The sequence below is a fragment of the Thunnus maccoyii genome, chromosome 4, assembly GCF_910596095.1.
Source record: "Thunnus maccoyii chromosome 4, fThuMac1.1, whole genome shotgun sequence".
NCBI lineage: Eukaryota > Metazoa > Chordata > Actinopteri > Scombriformes > Scombridae > Thunnus > Thunnus maccoyii.
This window is the reverse complement of record NC_056536.1, coordinates 11,041,927-11,060,460: the sequence shown is the minus strand read 5'-3', so window position 1 is coordinate 11,060,460 and position 18,534 is coordinate 11,041,927. Positions and strand designations below refer to the sequence as shown.

The following is an 18,534-nucleotide window of genomic DNA, read 5'->3' as shown; positions in this document are numbered from 1 at the left end:
TAATTTGGGTAGACTGACCTATATTGAACCTCCTCTTTGCTAATCTTTTAGTTCTTTGTTATCCAGACAAATCCTCGATCCCATTCAACATGTTCCTCAGTTTAAAAACTCAAGACTTAAGGTAAGAACCTTTAATTTGCACTTTTAATTCATTCTCACTGTGAACTTCTGTACCTGCACTTCTGTTTCTTTTAAATTTGTCCAGTTTAAATTTTCACAGTTTAATTCACAAAATGACATATTTTACGACATTATACGTAGTTATTATTAGAAAATTAGGTAATGCTTTATTTTACAGATATTATACTACATGGCCTTGAAATTTCCAATTTGCAGGTATTTAATGGTTAATTTTACAGAAAGGGTGGTGCAATTTGTAAAAATAAAATTATAAGAAAAAAATAGAAAAAAGTGTTAAATGGTTGTACTTAACACTGGCTCTTAAACACAGAACTACACACTGAAAAATATTTTCTGTCTGTTAAAGAATTGTTAATCTTATTTATTAAGAGCTTTTGCAAATTAAAAACTACATTTGAACCTGATCGTAATGAGTGAGTATTCACCATCTAAACCAACTTAATACTTTTTCCTGTTTTTATCTTAAATTTTTGCACCACCACTTTTGTAAAACGTCCTAAAAATTAACTGATAAATACATGTAAATTACATAGAAAATTCCCAGGAAATTAATATAAAATAAAGTGTTACCAAAAGTTACAGCTGTCAGATGCAGAAGTACGTAGAATGTCCTAATAAAATTATTTATGTACTGTAGTTTTGACTTGATTCTGCCTTTAGTGTTTATGTTTTTTGGCCTGAAACTAAATTTATTTGCAAGGTCTGCCTTGAAAAAAACTAATTTTTGCCCTAAATTTTCACCTGTCTCATATCTATAATACATTTTTAAATTGCTTATTTTTATTTGTAAAGCACAATTATCATAAAGTCGGCTTTTTGGATAAGTGCCGTACAAAAAGCATCTGTTATCACAGCAGCAGTATTTTTTTCTTTAGCTGGTATTAGGTATATTGTAGTAAAAAGAGTAGTTGCAGTAGTGGTAGTTGTACCAACATTAGTAAGAGTATTAATTATAGTTGTGTCATTAAACAGTACTGGTTCCCAGTCAACATTAATATGGTGATTTGCAGATGAAATGTCCTCTAGCCATCTAGGTTTAAAATGGGGTTTTAAAGTTCTTTGTAGACATTTAGGTTACATTTACTAATTTTTAACTCCATTTCAATACAATGTTTCAGTGTTTCAATGTTAGAATCTTCTTAATGAAATGTAATCTGAAATCTGCTGAGTTACATGCAACCTAAATGTAAAAAAAAAACCTTTTCAAACAAATATAGTTTGGTTTTAATCAAGACATCTACATGTCTTTTGACCAGCAAATCACCAACTAAAAGCTTATTGGGTTGTTATAGTATTAACTTTATGGCCATTTTCTACACTGCTATTTGCAATAATACATAGTGTATTTTTATGACCTGCTGCTCGGTCAGAATACATCAGAATACTGTACTGTACACGTAATTTATATATAACTTATATCCTTTGTTTGTGATTTTAATTTTAAAATTTAAATTTATTTGAATTTTTTGCATGAAAGAGTGGAAGAGCAAAGTAAGAATTGCAATGCACGGTGTAACCGTCCGTGTTTACTGTGCATATGATAATAAACTTCTTGAATCTTGAACAGTAGAGGCAGCAGTACTGTGGTGTTTCTAATGGTGGTGGTACTGGTTGTGTCTGCTTCTTTCAGTAGAGCTGACTGAGAGCTGTAAATGGACTCTTTCCTTGTGTGTTAATTAGAAACATCTGCATGTGACATGATGGATGATGTGAGACAGGTGTGACCAACAGAGTGTGACAGGAGGAGTTCCATCAGTCCGTCTGGGTTTCAGCCTGGAAAGTCCGGTGGATTTGGCGGAGCATCTGATCCTCCCAGGAGACCTCCAGCGGGTAGATTGGAGGTGAGGTAGGTGGAGAGAAGGTGGGTGTTTGTTCTCTGATGGAGGAAACTGATGATCATCACTCCCACGCTTTGACCTTGCATGTACTTTGATAATTGGCAGTTCAGACAGTCTGTCAACAAACAGGACTTCTACTTCTGTAAATTAGAAACTGAACTAAATGATGCCAAGTTACCTTATCTGAAACTGAAATATTTGTCGGCAGATTTTAGTTTGAAGTGTATAAACTAAGTTTGTTAACATTACACAGTACCAGTCAAAGTTTGAACATATTTTTTCATTCAACGTGTGTCCAAACCTTTGACTTGTATTGTATTTTTTTTTTTTAGGAAACAAATTAAAATGAACTTTAAAGGCCTACCTTACACTTTAGTTGAATGTGAGATTGATGTGCAGTAGATGAAAATTATCTAGATGCAAACTGAGAACAAGCATTTACACAAGTGATCATTTTGACAAAATTTGGTACATTTATTTTACAGGTCCCCTTTTTTCCTAATATCGTAAAAATGAACTGAGGTGTAAATTCTTAAATAAATTGGACACTGTATTTAAAGGATAGATTCACAATTTTTCCAAGTCTGTCGAGGAAATCGTCTTTTCTTGCTGTAATCATTCCTCCTGTTCATACCAGACAATAAAAGATTCTTTCAAAATGTGCTTTCAATGTAAGTGATGGGAGCCAAAATCCACAGTCCTCCTTCAGTGCAAAAATGTATTTAAAATCTGAATCTAATATGAAGCTTCAGCTGAGTCAAATCAGATAGATATCTTTCAACATTTCAGTCTTTTTGTTACTATACTTCCACCGCAGCTCAACGGGGAAACACTGTCTGCAAAAACACAAAGAGGGAATTCGATGCTAAAAAGACTGTAAATGTGGCAGATATCCACTTGATAGGACTAACTCAGACTGCTGAAGCCTCATATAAGCCTCAGATCAACTTTTAAATGCATTTTTGCACTAAAGAGGACGGTGGATCACTTCCATTGTGAACTATCTTTTGATGTCCAGTATGAACAGGAGGAACGATTACAGCGAGCAAAACGTTTCATTATTTGGGCACCTGACTGTTGTTTTAAGACAGACTTGAAAACTTACAGGACGAGTATTTCAAAAATTACCTACAATTTAATAGGAAAGTAAGTTTTAATAATATTTATGAAGATTTAACCTAATTCTGTCTGTTTATTTGGTCTGGTATTGTGCTGTACGTGCCAGATCTGCCTTGAAAAATACCAATATTTAATGAGTGCTTGATTTAAACAGATTAAGTCAATGAGAGTACACATGGATGGTAGTCAGGTCTTTGCATACTGGATTTTCACCCCAGGTTTCCAACATTAGATGAACTATATATGTTGCGCTGTTAAGGCAACAATTTCACAGTAGATACACGAGCTGCAACACGTCGTCTTAGGATATACTTCTCCTTCCCCTGGTAACATGAGAACATGCACATGAAGAATTAATGCTGCTAAATGTGTCTATGACTAGATATATACAATAAAACTGCTTATTTCCAAATTATAAAAGTTGACCAAAAAAAAATAGATGACAGCAGCTTGTGGAAAAACACATAAGCTTTTATTATTTGACAACATTTCTGCCTTACAATGGACACACCAGTATACTGGAGACAATTTATTTAATCACAACATGGAAGGCATTGGAGGATTCAATCACACGTGCACTGACTGATAAATGCTTAGTTCCCCCTCCTTGACACACAAACACACATATACTAAACAAAGACAATGCATAGATGATACTGGCAGGAAGACCGATGGATCCTTGGAAGAGTGTGTGTGTGTGTGTGTGTGTGTGTGTGAGCTTATCTTTTAAAGACTAATTTGTATGAGAAGTTAGTTGTGCGTGTGTAGAATGATGTATGAATAAGAGGGACTGGAAAGTAGTGTGTTTTGCATAATGTGTGTTGGAAGGATTCTCCGTCTGCGGGATGAACGGCTGGCTTCTTTTCAAAACAGACGTTTCTCGTAACTGTGGGAGAAAGAAGAGTGAGAAGAGAAGGAAAGATCACACGACTATCCATGATGCCCCCCTGACGTTTCGCGGCAAGACAGACGCAGCAGCAGCAGCCAGAATGGAGACGCTAAAGAGGAAGTTTAACTGAAGGTTTGTGTGTCTGTGGCGAGACATGAAACTAAGAACTTTTAAGATTATGGAATATGAAACTGAACAGAATGATGTGGATCTGTACTGAAGAAACACCAGTTTGTGTTACGTTGTGTGTGTGTGTGTGTGTGTGTGTGTGTGTCTGTGTGTACCTGTGCAGGCTGTGGACTCCGCCCTCCATTTGAGCTGACGTTGTTCTCTTTTCAAATTTCAGATCTCCTGAGTACATCATGGCTCTGCCAGGAAGAAGAAAGAAACACAGTTACACACAACACCAAACATCAAGGGGAACAAATACAGTTCTATACAAATACCAGAAAAGGGAAATCATGTAAATGCTGGGAGATGAATTCTGTGGAGTCGAGAGAAACAAGATGAAGAGGCTAGCAGCTCCGTCAGGTTGTACTGTGAGATTAATGTTAATATGCTCCAGAGGGGAACCCTTAGAGAAGGTCAAACTTATCAGCATTTTAAATGTTATATTTAATCTCTTTCATTTAATAACTGTTTTCTTCTAATTCTAAATCTTTTAGCCTCATTTTCTATCAAGTTTGATTCAGAAATGAAAAGGTTACTGTCCTGAAACCATGAAAATGGAGTTATCCAATCAGATTTTTCGTTGTTGTCGTCTCTAGGCAGAGAAAAGTTAAGCTGGTTCACTCATTGGTTAGGACTACATAACTGGGACAGAAGGCCGTAGCCCCCAGAGCCACATGTGTTTGTTTAGAAAGATGGGTGAGTTAATTGATGACATGTTGATTTATAGTGGGTGGCTCCAAAAATCATCCCCCTAGGCCTCCCTGAAGGCCAGAGCTGTCCTGCTTGTAGCTCAGCTCACCGCACCAAGTAGTTATGTTCGTCATGTCTTAATTCAAGGCTCCCTTGTCATGTTTTTTGTTTGGAAATGCTCCTGTCTCATCTTAAACGTTATTATGGGTTCATACTTTGTGTACACATCTTGTGACTGTTTTAAGTTAAATGGTGTAATGCTAACTCTGCTAGCTTAGCCATTTTTTCTATGGGATTTCCCCATTGTATTAACGTGTTGTTAGCTTCATGCTGAGCAAGGATTAAATGTCCTGTCAGCCAGTCCACCTGGAGACCTATTTGCAAATAGTAGTGCATTTATTAAAGCTCTAAGCAGCAGACAAAATAAGTTTGGAGACAAATGTATTTTTCTTTCATTTGTACATGAATAATAACAGCACACATGACTGGTTGTAGTTTTGTTTGTTTGAGAGAGAGAGAGAGAGAGCTGCAAGCCACTAACAGCTGTGTCTACACGCCTCCGCCTTTGATTTTGAGTGATTGGGCGCTCTAATGGTCACGGTTCACCACTGACATCCTCACATGTCAAGATATTCTTGCTTCCTCATAGATTCATAAGTCCTTATAGATTCTACTAATCTGTGAACATTTTTTCTATGTGAGCCCCAGAAGCTACAGCGGACTCAGGCGGGCAGATACCTGTGTGTTTGTGTCTTTACCTGAGCTGTGTGAGACTCTTTGATCCGATGTCCTGACAGGAGTGCTGAATGCCAGCCAGCAGGTAGGGGACAAACTTGTGGATGGAGCCTTTATCCTGCACTGCTCCGGAAACACCCTGAGCAACTTTAATCTTATCACACTCACTGTGGGAGAGAGGAGAAAGAAAAGAAAAACAAGTGAGTGGTGCAGTGGGTCAGATGATCTTCTCCAACCTGTGTACTGCCACCTAGTGGGTGAAGGATGAGGTGAATGATCCAAAGCAGTTTGTTATTTGATGAGAGTGTTGTGATACTTATTTTCGGACACAAATAAAGATGTTTTTTTACAGTATTATTGGATAAAATGTCTGACATTCTGTCCTTTTCTAGTAAGCTCATCATTCTTCACCATTACAGATAAGAAGGGAGATGGGGAAGCTTGGTAGTGAGGCTGAGTGGTGCTGTGTAGATGGGTTATTTTCTCTTTTGGGGTAAAAATGAGACCATTGCATTGTTGTGCACTTAACAGTGCTGTTAACTAACTACAAATTCTGGTCACTCGACGGTCTGTTAGCTCAGTTTAATTTGTGTGTTTCTGTACCTGAAGTATCTCGTCTGGGAGCCGAGGTTTTTGTCCATGGCATCCAGGGAACCCATGCCACGGTATTTCTTGAGCCTGATACCGTCAGAGAAGAAATATTCACCGGGAGCTTCACTGGTGGCAGCTAGCAGGGAGCCCATCATCACTGCACAAAGACGGAGAGAGAAGTTAGTAAGTGAAGTTACGTTAGAGGATTGGATATTAATGATGACGACTGAAAGGCTAAAATGGAATGAAAGTGGGGAAAAGAAAGTCTTTCACTTTTTCTTTCCCAGTGTAACCATGGTTTCACATAGAGGGCAGTAAATACCCTTAATCCAGATCTGAAAATCAACTGTTCAAATTATAATCCTCTCTATAGCATGGATTTGAAACACATGACAGCATCCTAATAATATAATTGATCTTCTGAAATAAAGCCATTATGAACTCTTGCACACTGACTCTGAATACATCCATACCTGTGGACGCTCCCAGCGCCAGGGCTTTGGCAATGTGTCCGACGGTCTGGATGCCGCCATCGGCGATGACCGGCACACCGAAACGCCTGGCGTACTCTGACACCTTATAGACAGCTGTGGCCTGGGGTCTGCCGCATGCCAGCACTGTCAGAAGGAGGAGAGAGACAGAGGATTCAAATCATGTGACACAATATGTACACAGCTGAAGACATTAGTCGTCGTAACCACAGGCTTCTAGTCTCATGACCGCTGACTGTAGGTTTCAACATGCAGCTCGTCTTATATAAACACCCTTAGACACCTATTAGAAAATACACTCACTGACGCTTGCACAATGCTTACACAGCTCGTTACACAAGGCTTTACTTTTTTTTTTTACACTGGAGTGTTGGTGAAGTAGGATTTTAAAACACTGAAAGTACAGATGAGCTTTAGAACCAGTGATCATCAGCTGTCTGATCATTTTATAAACAGACATTAAACAAAACTTCTCAACTAAGTTCAGAGATTTGGTTTTAAAATGACATGCATGGTGGAAACTCCCAGGAAGTGATGTGTAAAAAAAAAAACAACACACGCTGGTTTCTGTAGTGATATTTGTTAAAGAAAAGTAGGAATGAGGAAGTTAAACTTGTCACATCAGCAGACAAAAACCACATTTCAGTGAGTCTCCAAACTTTTCTCACATATGTACACATATAATATGCCACCTCTGTTCAGCCGAGCATAGCTAGTTAAATATTTTAAACCAGTAATGTTTCACATCAGGTAAAAGGACACTGACAATCAATACTGCCAAAAAGGAGAAACCTCACAATTCCTGTTTTAACACTACAGTTGTTTTTCTTCCTGTGAACTCAGGGCTGCACGGTACTTACCAAACCAATAATCCTGCTACGCATTCATGTCATAATAAAGAGAAACCTGATACGGTTACAGCTCAATAAGTTCAAGGTACTCATTTCAGAAATCATATGAGCAAATCAGAATTTAAAAAAAAACAAAACAAAAAAACAAAAACCTGATCCTTTTCCAGCCACGATGCTGATCAAACTCCACAGAGCAGGTGAGAGCAGACGCGTCCTCTCACACATCCATGCTACATCTGTGTCACCTTTCAGTGCATCAATCACAGCTGGCAGCACATTTCAACATCAGGATTTTGCACACATGCCACCGCATGTCCATATGCAGACTAACTGTAGTGACTAATACGGCTCGTCTACACAGGAGGTGTTTCAGACGCTCTTTACGCAGGTTACTGTGACCCAAAGAATAATTGTCAGTTTGATGTGAACGTTATTATTATTATTATTATTATTGATGTGTTTTTGGACTTCATAATTATATTGTTTAGCTTTTATATTGAATCTGTTTCTTTATGTTTCTTTGTCTTTTAACATCTTGGGACCATGTTGGAAAGTGTGTCTGATCCATAAATCAATCATATCATTTTAGGCTTCATGTCCATTATCTTCTCTTTTACGTGTGTAACCACAGTGATTGTGTACTGGGCTGAAACACGGGTGACCTACACACAGTACCGTGCTTGAACGCATCCTGCTGTGTAGACACTGACAGATGACTGAAGCTGCTTCTGCGCTACTCACATGCTGCCTTAAGATAAACTTCTGTATTTTTCAACATGAACCCTATTTTCCCACCTTTTTGTGTCTAAGTGACTAAAATGGGGGCGATCATATTTGAAATTGGTTCAGTATAGAGCGAGAGAGCTTCAGCCAGCAGCCATGAAATAGACTGCAAAGTAATCTGATGGGGCAAAGGTAAAGAAAAAAAAAGTTTTATTTCTATATACAGTTCTTTCCATAATGTTGTCAGACACTTATAGTAATCTGAGCCTGTCAGCAGCAAAAACAAGCACTTTTAGTGGACGTACATTGACAGGGCCTTATCACCCCAAAGGATTACATTACAGCCTGTTTTGTGGCTGCAGCACAAAAAGATGGGAAAATAAGGTCTAGGTTGAAAAATACTAATGTTTCCCTTTAACCACACAGCCTGTGTAAACATTAAACAATGTGTTAGAAAAGCAAGTCATTGACATAGGAACATGGCTGAAAAAGGGGAAATAAAATCTATGGAGGCTGCCTCGTCCTTGATAATGAGTAATTATGACGACTTTACTGTAATACAGCCTGAATGATCTCCACCAGCCCACAAAGACTACCACCTCTGTTAAACAGGGACACCCTGTGGCTGCTTTTTATTTTACTGGGCCACTCTAACACACAGCATCGGCTCTATGATACTGATGCTGTGAGTTAGAAACAGGTTAGAAATGGCCAACGGCCAAATGTAACCAGGGGAAACCAATCACACCCTTATCACAAAAGCAACACAGGGGGGTCTGGACTTGAAACAGCCACCATCTAACGAATAGTATTCATTGCTAACCGAAAGACACACAATGTATGTGTTTCATTCTGATGATGTCATCAAGACGAGACCAAGAGGTCAGTAAAGCGGGTGGAGGAGGAGCAACATTCACTCAGGATGATTGACAGATTAGTGAGGACACAGGAACGAGCAAAACCCCAAAACCCCACATCACCCAAGGCCAGCTCTCAAAAAACAAACCTACTACCACTACTTCTACTGATGCAAAGCCGTTAACCAATCAATGCAGCAGGCTGTGAAGTGGAGGGGGGGTGTAGGGGGGGGGACACACTGTGATAGTGGAGCCAATGGGAGCCCAGAGCAGGCCAAAAGAGGGTGGGGGGGAACTTACTGGAGTATCCTGTAACAGTGGTTGGGGTTTTGGGGCTGTGGAGCTTTATTGCTGGTGGTATACTGAGGGGAGCTGAACATGGACACACACACACACACACACACACACACACATACCATACAAAACATAGAGGTAGGAGAGGATTTAAGAGGAAGAAAGCAGAGAGAGAGAAAGAAGGAGAGGAGGCAGGTATGAAGAGGACAGACAAAAATTAAGAAAAACAGTAAGCTAAAGAAAAAAAAAATGAGGAAAATACAAATATTGCTCATGATTTGAGAGGAATCTTGGACAAGATGAAGAGACAACAAGAAGCACAAAGATGAACAATAACGATACCTTTTCACTATGCCAGCAAAATATATCTCCAATGACTATTTAGATAAATCCAGAATCTGGTTGTTTTCACAGCAGATACAAAGATCAAAATCAGCTTCATTCTTAACCTACAACTTTATTTCTCAAATCAAGACACTACACAACATTTATCTTTCCCGATGGTCACAATGACAAATCAGGTGATAGTAGTACCTTGTGTTCTTGATGTGATTTGGCTGATAAAACTGTCAAACTAATCTCTGAACCTCAAACAATTATGAAGCTGATCAGACAGAAGCAACCAGAGAAATACCGACAACCACTGCATCCAAAGTATCACAGAGAAACGATACGAGATGGTAAAATCATTCAGAGATGCTCTTGTTGCAGAATATGGATGGATGAATACTATGGCAGACTTTATGGGAGTGCACATGTTTTTGTGCCATTACTGAGTTGATACAGTGTATTCTCATCCCTGCATGAGGATCAGTCAAGCAACCCCGAAACTTAACACAACAAGCTAGAAGTAGTTAATGCAATCAAACAAACCGCTTTAGCGTCCCACTTTGCATTTTACAGCGAAAAAAACACGTCAGATGTTCCTTTTCTTCTTTTAATTGGCATCTACAATAACCATATCAGAGGCTCCAGAACGGCGAGGCCGGGCTGATTGTGTGATGTTGAGTTTGGCGGTCAGTCACTCACCTTCCTGTGTGATGCAAATGGAGCCGCTGCCCATCCCCACTCTCAGTCCGTCCACTCCTGCATCGATCAGGTTCTTGGCCTGAGCTGCAGTCACCACTGCAGAGGACAGAGGGAGACAGAGAGCCTGTTAGACAAACGCTCACAGAACATTAACTGAGCAGATGAGCCATTAGGGAGGATCGGCCAGCCGAGTGTGTTGGCTGACAAATGTGACCCAGCTGATCTCTTCGCTGTCATAGCCGATGACAAATATCAGAAGTGCATGCTTCCTCTTTTCCCTAACAATAAAAATAACTTTGATTAATCATTAGCGGGTCTGTCTGGCCCTTCCTAGTCGAAATGCACAAACAGAATCTATTGCAGCCATTACGACAGCCAGTTCTCTACAACCTTTATGTTGAAAGGGTAGCTGGGATCAATTAAAATACCTTTTCTGATTATGTTGCACATGTACATGTAAAAGGTAGTTACCATTGCCTCCGATGACTTGTAGGCTCGGGTACTTCTCTTTGATATATTTGATCATGTTGATCTGGAAGATTGAGTTGCCCTGAGACGAGTCCTGGAGGTACAAAAGAAACATCATTTCTTACAAAACATCATTATTTTCAATTTGCAGTCCAGTGTTGTAGTGAATCCAGATCAAATCGAATCAAAGGAGTCCGCACATCATTAAATTTACTCCCACAGCTGAAGAGAGATCAAAGTTGTCGTCCTGTATGGATCTTTATCAGAACGACCATCTCTCATAAATAAACACTGAGTGGGAACAAATTTAACCGTGTGCAGACTCAACTTCATTTATTTCGTGTCTAGTGTGTCGTGCACCTGTGTACCACAGTGAATGTGCAAACAACTACTACACTGAGTAAATTCAGTTAACTCATTAACATCAACATGAAACAGCTCACTTCCAAACAAAGAAAGGCGCATTCTTTCCTAATCTGCACCACTAATCCAAAGATCTATCCCAGTAAAACAGTACAAACCAGTCTGAGACCAGTCCCCTAAATCAACTTCATTCTCCTTAGTCTCCATGGTAAATCTTTACTACAAGTCCTCCTCACCAGTACGACCACATCCACCCCACTCTGCACCAGAAGGTCCAGTCGGTATTTGTCATCATTGTGGGTGCCGATGGCGGCGCCGCACAGCAGCTGTTTGCGAGAGTCTTTGGAGGCCAGAGGGAAGTCTCTGTTCTTCTTCAGGTCTGTGCGGGCGATGATGGACACAAGGGAGCCCTCTTCATTCACTATTGGCAGTTTACCTGGAGGAGCAATCAGGGGGGTTAAACATGTAAAGATTCACCTGGATGTAGGTTAAAAGGGCCACTTTGCAGATTTTCAACTGTATCTCTATCTGAATTAGGGATATAGTGTGAACAACAACAGTTTAATGTTCTCTGTGTCTCTGGGGCGCAGCTGCAACATCTATTGTTCTTCCAGCTGACTGTCCACCAGCAGCTCTGGCAGCATTCAGGCTTGTCTAATGTTACAGCTCACAGTAAGTTTGTATTGATCAACATAACTAACTCCAGCACGCCGTTTGTCGTTTGATCCTTGCACACCGGTACGATATATCCAGACTGATGAGGAAAAACATTCTGTAAATGAAAATACGCCTCAGTAAAGAGATAGAACTGTCCAATGACTTGGTCTTTGCTGGACAGCTGCTCTGCTGGCTGTGAACACACCGTGAGTCAGTCTGATTGGACGGGAAGCACGCAATGCATTCTGGTTGTTGTAGGATTCCCCCTTAAGAGCGATATGTGGAATCTACAGACTTTTTCTGTTTTCTGTAGTCATGGGGCACCAATTTCTAAAATAACTGCACATTTCTACTATGTAGGTGACCTACTTTTAAGAAACCATCATATTCACAATGGTGAATTTTCCCTTTAATGCTCTGTAAATCTGTTATAAACTTGTATTTTTAACTGAGTGACTCATTAATAATTATTTTGGAAACAAACATCGTGCTCACCTTTCTTACTCCTCTGGAGGATTTCATTGGCTTCTTTCAGCGTCACTCCAGCGGGGGCGACCACTAGATCCTCACGCTTTGTCATCACCTGTTAAGACAGTGACACACACACACACAGGACAAAAATTAAATACACGTCCGAACGTGATGAGAGGGGTCCAGAGAATGAAGAAACTTCTAGTGTTTCTGGTGGTTTTGAGATTTAATGTTATAACAGATTTTCTATAAAAACATGTTTCATATTCAGTATGTCGACCCTGGACCTGCCCGATATCAACAAATCAAACACTTTTATCTCTCTGGCACAAACAAAAACAAGATGTTAACACATACTCATTTTAATTGCATGGGGAAAAAGCTCAGACTGGGATTGAAATATTGTCCACTTAAATAAATAACTTTGTGGTTAAGAGTCACCAAGCAGGTGTACAAGACGCTTTTCATGGCTGCTGATTTCCACCAGCGTTGCACCTACGTGTAATGTACTTTGGCTTTTCTAACGAATAAAAAAAATTAAGTAAATATGATATTTGTAAACTCCTCTCACCTCGCTGAGCGGCAGGTTGTGGTCCTCCTCCTTCAGGAAGTCGATGTCTCTGGAAGAGATGATGCCCACCAGCTTGCCGCCCATTTTTCCGTTGTCTGTGATGGGAATGCCGCAGAAGCCGTGGCGAGCTTTGGCCTGGAAGACGTCCTGCACGCACTCGTTGGGGCTCATCACCACGGGGTCTGTGATGAAGCCCTGCTCGTACCGCTGGAGGGGAGGGAGGGAGGGAGGGAGGTGAGGAAAAAGAGGGATGGAGGAAGGGAAAAAAACCAAATCACACAGTTCTACTGGATCTAACTACAAGCCAAACTGACTGCACCAACTAAGAGGACAGAAAAACACAAACAAGAAGATAATGTGAGATGAAGAAGAGGAAGATAAATATACGAAATGAACAACAGGCAAGAGTGTGAATGTATGAAAGAATCATGAAAGACAGAGAGAGAAGAGAGGGGAACACTTAAAGAAAACAGCCTAAAAGCAAAGAGGAAGATAGTAAATGAGGAGATGAATGAAATAAAAGAACAGAGGAGACGAAAGAGTGAAAATAAATGACAGATAGTCATCGTCGCTACCTTGACTTTGCGGACTTCATTGGCCTGGAACTCTGGAGTGCAGTTGTGGTGAATGAAGCCGATGCCACCTGTTAGCTGGGAGGAGACGACACATCAGTGTGAAAACGTGAAACAACAAACCTCCTAATAATCCAAGGAGAGTGTGTTTGTGTGTTGTACTCACTGCCATAGCGATGGCCATGTTGGCCTCTGTGACGGTGTCCATGGGAGAGGACACGAACGGAGTTTTCATGGTGATTTGTTTAGTGAGCGCTGAGGTCAGGTCCTGTACAAACCACAGCAAACATGGACATTAATATATTATTTATTAATGATACAGCAGATAAATCAACCACCTCAAAAGACTAAAAATCTTTTAAGATGTTGTATGGTTTTATGTTGGTGCAGCATTTACTGTCTATCAGGTGTTGGTGAAACGTATTATATGTCAGATTTACACTTGAAGTGAAAATACCGGGCTCAACTATGAATTCTTGGATGCTACAGTTCCCTGTTCTGGTTTGTGGACGCATCGTGAGTCAGATTCAGGGAATATCTGTGATGAGAGGAGTGATAATCCTCACTCCCACCTCGAGCATTATCCCAGACTCAGACTACTTTGATACCACAACAGCTGCGCTAATCAGATTGTGTGTGTTGGTAAATATTTGACCCTCATCGCCACTCACCACTTGGTCTGATGTAAAGTCAATGTAGCCTGGCAATATCAGGAAGTCACTGAAGGAGAGACGAGAAAGAATAGAGAGTTAGAGCAGCCAAAAAAAAGCAGAGCCCTTAAAAGATCACAATCAGATTTCAGTGGCTGTAACAGACTGTTTATAGATTAGATAATAGATAGAAGTAACCATGTAGTCCACAGTGAGCATGTCTGAGTGCTTTTTTGAATATTAGCTGAATATTTTCTAGTTCAGAAATAGAAAACCAAGCAGGCATACAAGGAAAAATGTGACTGCACAGACTCTTGAGCAGGACGCAACATGAATTTCTTTCACGGGAATCCTCAGAAGGTTATCATGTTACAGTATGAGGACGTGCGTGAGATATTTATGCAGAGAACTTATATGCAAAGCATGTCGCTCTATGCGTACCAGTCGCAGTGAGGCTCATGTGGCAGTGAGCCCAAAAAAAGAAACGAGTACGACGGGGTGCTCCAGCACGTGGCACGAGAGACTGTTTAACCATTATTACGCTTTATCACGACAATCCATGAAAACTTATGCAATTTTAAAATTGCATACTTGGTTTAATTGTTGTTTTAAGCTCCAGATTGATACAAAAAGATGAAGAGTCTCTGCAGTCAGGAGTCCTCGACTTTGGAATGACCTGCCTGAAAAGATCAGGGCCGCAAACTCTGTCTTGACTTTTAAAAACCCACTTTTTTAAAATTGCTTTAAAATTGGCATTTTAGTTTGTTTTACTCTCTCTGTTTTACAATGTGTTCTGTTTTTATTGTAAAGCACTATATATCAGTTATTGTCATTATAAAACATCATGTAGTAGAGCTGGTGTATATATAGCAATAGATCACTGCCATGATATGATTTATCAACTCATTGATGAATCATTTAGTCTATAAAATGTCATAAATTAGTGACAGTTATCACCTGGAGCCCAAGCTGACGTCCTCAGACTGCTTGTTTTGTTCAAACAACTGCCCTAAACTCAAATATATTCAATTTACAATGATATAAAACACATAAATGCAACAGCTCTCACATTAGAGAAGATGTAACTAGCAAATATTTGACATTTTTGTTTGATAAATGAAAAAAAATGAATTGATCTGTTACAATTGCTGTGATTTCCTTTAGAAATTGCAATTTTCTTTCCATTGACTAGTCAACGGACAAATCCTTTCAGCGTTTCAACATTTAATACCGAGCTATTTTAAGATGTCACTTTGTAGAGCCAGTAGATGTATTATGCAATATGTTGATGTCTCCATATTACGAAAGATATTATCTGGGATTTTGGACATGAAATGTTGCTAAAATCAGGTCACTACACATCACTACTATTTGCACTTTGTTACAAAGAGGACTGCCCAGATGAGAGATGCTCTAAATATAGCCGGGGTCCACAGTCCAGCACAACAACACCGGACCGTGTAAGCCAGGTCCTAAATTTGGGACCAGCGTGTGTGCACCAGGAATGTTCCTCTCAAACACGTAATTTCCAGGACGCTGTAATTCAGAATATGTCAATGTTGTTCTCGCTTTCTAAGCTCGATACTTCAGCAATCATGTCTTAACTGGCAATATATAATTTCACAGGTGAAAGCAGTTACCGCCTGAGGGTACATAGTCATTAACGATCACATCTGACTCAAAGACAAACTTTCCTGCTCTGCTGCCAACAATGGTTCAACCAGTTGGTTATGCAAGCAAACAGGGGCTCTAGTTGTATGAACATCACCCTTATAATCAGACAGTTGACTAACCAGGCAACTACTGTTTTTTTGACTTTTTTTTCAGTTTAATGTTATACATTGCATATTTTGGTTTATTAATAACATTTATTAAGATATTTTAAAACATCACTGAGCTCTGGTAACTTCTAACTTAACTGTATGATTATGTTGGACATTTAAAGGTTCGTCCCACCAATTTTAAACATGACATGTGGTTTGCTTGTCATGAGGAGTGACTACTCAGCCTGTGAAAAATAGTTGTGTGGTGTCTTTTGTGGCTCTAATCTTTTTAAATTTTGAAAAAATGTGCAAACTCATGATGTCAAGAGTTATCTCTGGGCTTTAAACATAACTTAACAGAAAGTCTGCACTGCAAAGGATGTGAGAAGCAAGCATGTAAAAGGCAGAGAGTATAGTGAAAAATACTATTAATTGCATTATGGGAAATGTAGTGTTTTTGGAGCTTGACGCATACTAAAGACTAACTACCCCTTTAACAGGACAGTAAATGCGTATTTTGATCAAACTGCATTTTAAGTTCTCTGCATAAATATCTGACACATGTCTTCATACTGTAACATGATAACCTTGAGAATTCCCGAGAAAGATATTCAAGTTGCGTCCTGCTCAAGAGTCCACGCACATGTTCCTTCTATACCTGCTTTATTTTTCTATTTCTGAACTAGAAGATATTCATAAGTCAAGTTTGCAGTCATTCATTCATGTACTGTTGATAACAGCTATTCAGGCAACACTGCCTCATTTGGAGGTTAGGATATTAATGTAACGTCAGCTCAGTTTGACTTTCACGCAACACCAAGACGAGTTGCTGAGCAACTGAGAAACGTCCCACAATTAATTAAGTAGCGACGTTACAACAGTAAAGTAACCGTCGCGTCTTTGCCCGGACTGGCAGGCAGGAGAGCGGGAGTGAACATGGTGTCTTTACTTGTATGTGAGTCCGTCTCCTCCGTTGAACAGCTGCTGTCCCGACAGACCGTCTTCAGGAACGTAACCGGTCTGCCCGCTGATCAGGTAGTCCGCCATGACGTACAAATAACCCCTCAAAGTCCTCCTCAGTCTCTTAAATTATTCAAAAATGAACAAGCTGCTAAAGTACCAATAGAGTACACACACACAGACAGGCCCGGGAACAACAGACCAACAACTTTCTTCGTTCTCCTTGTCGGTCGGTTAACGGTCCGACGTCGTCCTGCTCCGCCGGTCTGTAGGCAGCCGGGAGATTCTGTTGTCTGTTAGCGGCTACAAACCGAACAAGATGTCGGTATGAAAGCTTATCTTTTCTTTTTCAGGCCTCTCTGTCAGTAAGAGCTGAAAGCTCATGTTCTCGCCGCAGCTCTCTCCAACACGTGTGTCTGTTCCTGTCTGACAGCGTTTCCGACACCGACGTCACGTCCGGTAGACCCGCCACACCCCCCTTTGGGTATAATGTGGTATTTAGGTGCTGTCTGAATAATCGGGAAAATGAGATTCCCACTGGAAAAATTCACGTGAACGCCCCCTCAAATCGGAACAATACGGAAGAACATTAGGGCAACATGTGAAAAATTTATTTGAGTTCAATTATTTGAGTTAAAGTCAAACCCAGAACTAAAATAAATATTTTCACATGTGGCCCTAATCCTCTTCCCCAGAATAACAACTCGGAAAGTCGGGTGCACGACCTGCCGAAATTTGACGTTGCAAAAAAAATGGCAGACGAGAGTAAATGTTTGGCTGATGGCAAGAAACTTTTTACTAATTTATGTGTTGCATCAATTTTTTGCTCACCTGTAATTTGTAATATGGTATTAGATTGTAACTGTTAGTTGCCGACCACGTAGAGTGATCTAGATTAGTTAGAAAAATTATATATTAGCATTAGCCCTGGTAACAAGTCAGGTAAAGCAATATTTTAGTGGTTTTATGGAATTTACTGGAGCAGCAACAAATCTGGGACAAAATACAACACATCTTCTTTAAAGCGCTCTTGTTGTTTTCATGTTACAACTTAAAAGCTCATGAACATACTGAAGTCGCAAGAACGACTTTTCAACTTGGGGACCATCCAAGGAGCACGAAGGATTCAAGTTTGTGAATATGTAGAAAAGATGTGTATTTATAAAATAAAAATAAAAATTGAAAATATGTGAATAAGTTCTGTGAACAAGTTATATCAGGGGTGAGGTTACACAAAGACACTGAGAAAAACAAAGTGTTTTTGTTTACACCTGCCTACAGATTCACAGCAAAAAAACAGCGTGTAAAACTTAGTGCTCAAAGTTCCCACACTGTGTGTGTGACACTGAAGTTACGAGTACGAGTTTGACCCTGTTTTTACAGCCGAATCTGATTGGTCAAACGTAGAGTCAATCTGTCCAATCAGAGCAGATGGTTCCTGCGTTCCCCTGCAGGTCCTTCGATTTTTAACATGGTCTGTTACTAGAAAAACCATTGATTTATTATAAGAATATAGAAGTTCTGTTAATATATCAATGATTAAAACAGAGAAAATGACAATTTTATATGTTTGTCATATCTTTAAAAGATGCAACTCAGTGGAACATAAAGAAGCTGAGATGGTTTGCATTAATTTATCT

General features: G+C 39.8%; 1 protein-coding gene and 1 long non-coding RNA gene across 2 annotated transcripts; one reads left to right on the top strand and one right to left on the bottom strand.

The window, feature by feature from the left end:
- Positions 1–1,860: 1,860 nt before the first annotated feature.
- On the top strand, positions 1,861–4,506 carry LOC121896154. Its single transcript, XR_006095929.1, has 3 exons — positions 1,861–1,987; positions 3,972–4,119; positions 4,334–4,506. It is a non-coding gene; the product is annotated as an uncharacterized LOC121896154 (long non-coding RNA).
- On the bottom strand, positions 3,549–17,360 carry impdh2 (IMP (inosine 5'-monophosphate) dehydrogenase 2). Its single transcript, XM_042409864.1, has 14 exons — positions 16,884–17,360; positions 14,193–14,241; positions 13,688–13,789; positions 13,525–13,599; positions 12,950–13,156; positions 12,403–12,490; positions 11,487–11,686; positions 10,891–10,981; positions 10,420–10,515; positions 6,648–6,791; positions 6,187–6,331; positions 5,607–5,750; positions 4,272–4,355; positions 3,549–3,984 (listed from the first exon to the last, which is right to left on the bottom strand). Exons 1-14 carry the CDS (start codon positions 16,979–16,981, stop codon positions 3,963–3,965), a joined length of 1,545 nt encoding a protein of 514 aa, XP_042265798.1. The 5' UTR covers positions 16,982–17,360; the 3' UTR covers positions 3,549–3,962.
- Between the last annotated feature and the right edge of the window lie 1,174 nt (positions 17,361–18,534).

Excerpts from the sequence above, each read along its gene's own strand:
- impdh2 (XM_042409864.1), bottom strand. The coding sequence starts at position 16,981 with ATGGCGGACTACCTGATCAGCGGGCAGACCGGTTACGTTCCTGAAGAC. Across the intron at positions 11,687-12,402 it reads CCTCCAGAGGAGTAAGAAAG|GTAAACTGCCAATAGTGAAT; the intron begins GTGAGCACGATG and ends TTGCTCCTCCAG. Across the intron at positions 3,985-4,271 it reads GGAGTCCACAGCCTGCACAG|TTACGAGAAACGTCTGTTTT; the intron begins GTACACACAGAC and ends TTTCTCCCACAG.